The sequence below is a fragment of the Martes martes genome (assembly GCF_963455335.1).
Source record: "Martes martes genome assembly, chromosome: 2".
In the NCBI taxonomy this organism is placed as follows: domain Eukaryota; kingdom Metazoa; phylum Chordata; class Mammalia; order Carnivora; family Mustelidae; genus Martes; species Martes martes.
Genome location: NC_137889.1, coordinates 204,184,571 through 204,192,124, shown reverse-complemented (window position 1 = coordinate 204,192,124; position 7,554 = coordinate 204,184,571). Strand labels below are relative to the sequence as shown.

Genomic DNA, 7,554 nt, shown 5'->3' with positions numbered 1-7,554 from the left:
CAGCAGGCAGAGCAGCAGGTAGAGGGAGAGGGAGAAGTGGACTCCCCACTGAGCAGAGAGCCCAGAGGTGGGGCTCGATTCCAGCACCCTGGGATCATGATCTGAGCTGAAGTCAGATGTTTAACTGATTGAGCCTCACATGCACCCCTTATTTTTGCCCATTTTTCAACTGTGTTGTTTGTTTTCCTATTGTTGAATGTTAAGTATTCTTTGTATATTTTGGATACTAGTCCTTTATTAGATATGTGCTTTGCAAATGCTTTCTCCCTGTCTATGGCTTGTTGTTGCATTCTGTCAACCGTGTCTTTGCAGAGCAGATGTTTTAAATGTTAATGAAGTCTACCTTACCAACTTTTTTCCTTTCATGGATTGTGCCTTTGATGTTTTATCTAAAAAGTCATCACCAAACTCAGGATCACTTAGAATTTTGCCTGTATTGTCTTACTAGCAATTTTATAGTTTTGTGTTTTATGTTTAGGTCTTCGATACATTTGAGGATAATTTTTGTGAAAGATATGAGATCTATATCAAGATTAATGTGTGTGTGTATGTGTGTGTGTCCAGTTTGTTAAAAAACTATCCTTTCCCCACTGAACTCTTTTTGTTCCTTTGTCAAAGGTCAGTTAACTATATTTGTGTGAGTCTGTTTCTGAGCTCTATTATGTATCATTGATCTATTCATCTTTCTTTCACTAATACCACTGTCTTGATTATTGCAGCTTTATAGTAAATTTTTTTATAGTAAGTTTTGAAGTCTGCTTGTATCACCACTGACTTTATTCTCTGATAATATTGTGTTCGTTTAGTGCATGTTTTTTGATCAGTATGCTTTTCTACTAAGATGAGTTATTTTGTTGGGTCAGTAATGGTAACAGTACTAATAATAATGTTAAATAATGGTAACAGTAATAGTAATAACGTTTAATACGGCTCATCTCATTTGACCCTCTAACAACTTTACATGATGTGCATAGTGATTTTATCTGCCCGTGGCTCTGTCCGTGGGTCTGTCCATCTATTCTATTCCTGACACCCAAGCCCAAAGTCATGCCCAAGGACAGATACATACTAAGGAAACTGCTTGGTTTGAGAGTCTGGCTCTGTCACCTTAGTCAGCACTATACCGTCTCCCATATTTACAGATAAATGTATTTATGTCAGACTCCATATGGGGAGAGAGAGAAATAGATATCATCTAGATCAGAGCCAAGATTGTGGTTTCAAACTAGTTTAGGGCTGGAGGAAAACACAGACAACAAAGCCCACCTCCCCCCACACTGGCTGGCAGGTGTTCGTCCACAGGCAAGAGCCTTCACGGGCAGTGTGGCTTCTCCTGCGTCTTTTCCAGGTACTTCTTGTATGGGATATTTCCTAAGTGGTGATTAAATTAATGTAATAATAATTTAAAATTGCATGTATTTTCTTCTTTTCTTGCTCAATGCCACAACTCATTCCATTCCTCTTGCCTGTTTATGGAGATGGAAGAATCCTGCTGCAAACAGGTAGAGGCAGTGCGAGGGAATGACAAAGCTTGTGGAGTCCTTGCAGTCCTGGATCCTGAGCTGGGTCATTCATGAAGCTTTCTGGTCTCCATTCTTAGGTGGAGCTTCCCTTCTCAGGGAAGGTTGCCCAGGCTGTTCCAGAATCATTTCTTTCTTTCATGGGAGAGATAAGCCAGGCAGATTAAGGTTCCCCTCACCCCCAGGGAGTAACTGGCATCTTTAGAGACCTCTTATCTGGAAGACATCCAACATGCTAGACTTTGTCCCAACCAGCAATGATCTCTTCTGGGAGTTTCCTCCCACCAAGACACTCAGTGCCTGTCTCCAGCCACACACTGTAGGAGCTACTTGGTGCCTGTTGTGTGTCAAACATTGTACAGGATACCTAATAAACATAATATTCATACTGACCTTATGAGCTGAATATAATTATACCCGCTTCCTAGATTGGAAAACAGGATTCTAAGTCATTTGTAGAAGGTCACACAACCGGAAAGGGCAGGTTGTCTTCCAAGCCCTGGCTGGCCTGACTCCGCTGCTCACCTTAAATTCTCATCTTCATCTCCAAGTTCATTTCTTATTACATCAAGTCTTGCCCTCTGATTCTAAGAATGACTCTAATAACATGTAGTTGCTAGTTTGATGGGGCAACATCCTGTGTTTCTAGCAATATGTTCTCCTTGTGGCTAGCAATACATTTTTGAGAAATAGCTTATCTATCTTAGTGACTGATATAGGAAACAGTGAATCTAATTAGATTTTGTGAAACCAGGCACTTGAAGCCTTGGCTTGAGGGACAACAAAATTTAAATGAGTGAGCTAAGAAATCAGACTCAGTATTGAGCCATTCAGTAACTTACTTACATATCTTAAGTTAGTTACTTGAAAGATCAGTTAATTTCACCCCTCTTAAGAATTCTTGGCTTGAAGGATTTATACAGCTTCTAAAGCATCTGCATTAAAACCAGGGAAGAGCTGGTGTTTTGGGAGAACTTAACACCTGTCTCATTGTGTTTCAAGTTTGTAAAATTATTGGATTGGAATAGGGTGTTTTGAATACCATACATAGAAAGCAAAAATGCTTCTAAGCCTTTTCATATTAAGAATGTTGGAACTCTTTTCTCTGTCCAATTTGATTCCAAATTCATGGAGTTATGCCCCTGATATAGTACATGACACTGCCTTAGGTCTTAGTAAACAGTTGTTCTATGAATAAAGAGTAAATTAGTTTAATGTTACATTTCAAAGTTTTTCTGCTCACTTTTCTTTGTAAGGCAATCCCTTTTCCTCCAACTCGCCCCTTCCTCCAACCTGCCTTGATAACCATGCTTGTCCATGGACCTAAAAAGCATGTCTAGGAAATGGCTTACTGCTGGATGTTAAAAACTGAAGCACTCATTAATTTAAGACACCTCTAGAAGCCCCATCTCACGCCTGCGGTGCAGAATCACATTCAGGTTTATTCCTAGGTCCCAGTCTAATGTCTTCTGAATTGCTTATTTGGATACAAGGGTGTCCACTTCTTTGAATTCTAGTCTCCTCAACCTTTTTATATATTCTTAATATGTAAGAATAGTAAATGCCGCCAAGTCAAGAGAAACTTAAAGGTTAAACCTGCCACATCTCTGAAACATAGCAAGGCAGTTTTCTGGAGGCTAATGTTTATTAACGCCTACTCTGAGCCTGAATTCTATGAGGAATATCCGGGCATTGCGAGATTACAACTGTAAGTACGTTTATTTGCTGTGTGTGCCGTCCGTCTCAGGCGATGCGCATTGGCTATTTGGTTGCACCTGCTTGAGGCTTAGAGGCTGTTTTACATCTGTCCGTCTTTGCCTTTATTGCTGTAGAGGTCACGATTATTCTGGGGGAGCTAGCGAAATCAGTCTGGGCATTTCATTTCTCCTTGAGTTTGAAATTTAGAGGGAGAGAGGGCAAAAATGTGTGGCTTATGTAACTACAAAGTGTCATCTAGATCTTCGGGTGTTATATCATGAGAGAGAATTTAAACTTAGTTTACAAGTGTTACAATGCGTCTTGAGCTATGGCTGTCAAAAAGTACACATGTGGAAGTATGATGTTTAAATAGGTAGCCTAAAAAGACTTACACCTAATGGGAATTAATCAAAGCAGTATTTTTCCAAACTCACCTTTTCAAGTTTTCCTTACTGGTTTTGCTCATATGCGCTTATGATCTGCAGGCGATTTTTAAAAAATTTTCGTTGAATTGATTCAGTAAGCCTGATACCTAATTTATCTCCCACTTAAGCAATAATATCAACAAAATCACAAGTTTGTGGGGCCAGTTATTTGTATTTATAAGGAATGGTACAATAAACACAGAGCTTTGAACAACGACGAAAGGATTCCGACAGAATTAAAACCACCCTGATAATCCTCGTTTATGTTACCCCAGCCTGAGATCTGCTGGTTAGGGACGCACTTTGGGGCCTACGTTGAACATATTCTGAACAGGGAACTAGTGGAGCCTTGCACGGCACATCTTCATTTTGGGATACACCTTGGCTTTAGGATATTACCTAAAGGATGTCAAAGACTCCTTATCCCTCTGTTTTACGTTCTAGGAACTGTTGCCCAGAACTTTTTAACAGTGAAATACAGAACACAGGGGTGCACGCAGCAGGAGGAACGCGTTAGCAGGGCAGCAGCACGGCTCTGTCCGGTCCGCAGGAGGAAAGCAGACGCGGTTTCTAGATCAGGGAGTAGTTTCTCGCCGTGGCTGCACAGGGAGCTGGGGCAGCGGGGCCAAGTCCGAGCCTCTGCTTCGGCAGCGGCTCCTTCGTGTGGCCTCTTGGCCGCGCTGACGTCCGGATCGCAGTTTTGCGGTGGGGCCCTGGACGGCTGGCTGTCCGGGGAGAACGAGCGACCAGAAGAGCAGGGAACTCGGGCCGCCGGCGCACGGTGCTTCGGTGTGACGCCTGTGCCGTCGTGAAAGGGACGGGGAACAGCGGAACCAAGCGCCAGCTCGGGGGAGGGGAAGGACATCAGTGGCTCGCTCGCCTCCGGAAGCAGGGGCATCACTGTCAGCAGTGCTGACCCGCGGGTTCGCGCTTAATGACCCAGATCCGGATGAGGCGGGGCGGGGGGCCGGGACTTGGGTCCCTCCCGCACTGGGTCACCCCGACTCTCTGCCTTCTCGCAGGTCCTGGAGCAAGATGGGCAATGGGTCGGTGAAACCCAAGCACGCCAAGCACCCCGACGGCCGCGCGGGGCCCCCAGGGGTGCAGGCGCTGCGGGCCAGGGTGGCCGAGCTGGAGCGCGAGCTGCGGCGGAGGGAGGCCGACGTCCAGGAGCGCGAGTACCAGCTGAAGGAGCTGCGGGAGCAGCTGGCCAAGCAGACGGCGGCCGTGGCGGAGCTCACGGAGCAGCTGCAGGCCAAGTGCGTCCAGCTCAACCAGCTGCAGGACGTGGTGCGCTCGCAGGGCGGCGGCGCGCCGCAGGCCTCGCCCGGGAAGGCGCCGCTGGACGTCCACCGCGAGGCCTCGGGCTTGGTCTCCCTGCACAGCAGGCGGGGGGCAAAGGCCGGGGTGTCTGCGGAGCCCACGAGCCGGACCTACGACCTCAACAAGCCCCCGGAGTTCTCCTTCGAGAAGGCCAGAGTCAGGAAGGACTCCAGGTGAGGGGCGCGCGCTCCGGCCGGGCAGGGCGGGGGGTTCCTGCGGCCGCTTCGTGGAAAGGGGACGCGACCCCTCTCGGATGCGGACGCAGGGGACCTCCAGCGTGGGTGGGTCCTGGAGAAGGGCCCCTCGAAGCAGAGCTCCCCTTTCCACGGGGAAGGCGCTCAGCCGGCCCTTGGGATGCGTGTACCCGGGAGCTGAGCTCGCGAAGGTCACGCCGGTCATCCTGAGCGCCCCAGGGCTGCGCGCGGAGGGGGTCCCAGGAGGTCTGCCCGCAGGAGTAGGCTTGGATGCAGCACGGATCACCGTGCGTGGTCAGTGTGCGGGCTCAACCCTGCTGCCCGCGCCCACGGCAAGCGTCGGGGAAAGGAAGAAGTGGGATCCTCAGAGCGGGGCGGATGCGCGCTCACCCCACGGCGCGGGCGGAGCACCACAGCCCGCCGCTGTGTTAGATGCCCGGCGGGTGTTAGCGCATAGACACGCGCGGAGCCCTCCTGGGGTGGACCACAGTCTACACAAAGACCAGCAGACGCGGGGTAATTACTAACTGGGATAAACGGTACGATGGGACCATCGGCATCAGTATCGTGCTGGTGTCTGCAGTCCGGGGAGAGAAAGGCAAGGAAGAGCACGACTGGGGTTGTCCTGGAGGCCTGGCTGAGCAGGTGACCTTCACCTGAGGCCCGAAGGAGGAAAAAAAGCCTGGATGGGTGGAAAGGGCATTTCGGGTGGAGGGAACAATCACAAGAATGAATTTTGAAAATAAAGATGTTTACAAGGAATTATAAATGTTGATGATAGCGTTCTTGTACGTGCGTGCATGTGCACGTGTGTCTACATTTCTTTTCCAACTGAAGGTAGGGTTTCCCAACCTGGGAAGATTGACTAGAAGCAACCCAAGTTAGGGTCTCTTTTCTATATTATTTTTAAGTGAATGAACATTTATTAGTTGAAATTAGATCTTTCACCTTGATAACATCTTGGCTGAGCCTGGAACTCTTGAGCAAAATGCAAGATTTGTGAATCTAAAACAAATTTTAACTTATTCATAAACACACGTCATATAAATCAACGTAAAACATCTGACTTAAACAAATAAATGATTAATTTTGACAACAGAATTACAAAGGGAGGTTTAATTCATCAATTTGTTGACAGTCACATAGTGCGTGATCAATAAATATTTGCTAAGGAAACAAGTCATACTGGGTTATTAATCATAATAATCTGTGGCTGAAAGAAATCTGATTAATATTAGAGTTCAGAACACTTTGCTGTTAAAAATAAAAAAAGGAAGAGTTTGTTGTAAGCCAAGACTTTTATTATTAGGTGGTTTAGGAAGGTCGTATCTACTCCCTTTGCAAAACTAATATTTATTTTTAATGGTGTGGATTTGTGGATTTGTGCTGGAAATCATCTAATCTTCTCTTTTGATATAACAGAGATATTTGCATATATAGTAATACTACATATTACATAGTATATTTTTATATGTATGTAAACACAGTCTATTATTTGCCCCACCAAAAATCTTTCAAATAGGAATGTTCTTGTATATCTAAGAGAAGCATCAGAGAATTTAATAGCAATTCCTCTTCTTTGACCCTGTCCCTACATATTCTACCAGATTTCTCTTGAGCAGAAGTTGTGTTCAATTCTTTTGTTCCAAAGACTTGTCCATCTTGAGGCACAACATCATCCTGGTGTTAGGGAACTGGGCCATTCAAGATAAACATATTCCTTTGTATAAAATTTCTTTCTTTGTATTTCTTTATTAACTTTTTGTCATCAGGAAAAGAAAATCAGTAGTTAGCTGCAGTTAATTTCTGAGCCAAACCACCTGTCTATAGTGAGTGGGACACAGGAGGGAAAACATTAGAGCTCTTGAATGAGGACTAAAAATGACTCCCCTCATCATAAAGGCCAGCCATGGGTACAAGTCTACGTTGAGGCCATGATAAAGAAGTAGGCTAATGGCTTTTTTTGTTTTTGTTTTTTTTTAATGAGTAAGTCCTGAAGAGACCAAACTAGATCATCACTGTCCTAGTGTTCCGTCATATTCTTCCCTAAAACATTGTGACTCTAAATTGAAAAAATTAATTAGACTCGGGGACCATCCGTTCTTTTTTCATGGATTGGTTTATGCCTCAGGTTCCCTTGCAGCAGTTTTTGCCTCAAGTTTTCTTGCAATCTCCCTCGCAGATGTCTTTCTTCTTAAGTTTGGAATAACTGCCTAAATATAGACGGCTAACATCATCAAGTCAGAGACTTTAAATTTTCCGGTTTTTTAAAAATTAGTCAGCATTACAAATCATTTTCCAGTTTCAAGTAGTTCTAGTTTTAGAGAAAAGCCTCAAGTAAACTTTGGATATTATTATGTATCTTTTGTAGAGTCTACCAAAAATCTTGCGAGA

At 45.1% G+C, this 7,554-nt stretch overlaps 1 protein-coding gene across 2 annotated transcripts in view; it reads left to right on the top strand.

Annotated features, from left to right (window-relative positions):
* Nucleotides 1–4,678: 4,678 nt before the first annotated feature.
* The window catches only part of PRKG2 (protein kinase cGMP-dependent 2), a gene marked incomplete at both ends in the record, with an annotated part of 83,306 nt that continues 80,430 nt past the window's right edge, over nucleotides 4,679–7,554 (top strand). For both annotated transcript variants that reach the window (XM_080796999.1, XM_080796998.1), the window contains one exon: nucleotides 4,679–5,139. In XM_080796999.1, coding sequence (XP_080653125.1) covers nucleotides 4,679–5,139 — 461 coding nt within the window. The remainder of the gene's footprint in view (nucleotides 5,140–7,554) is intronic.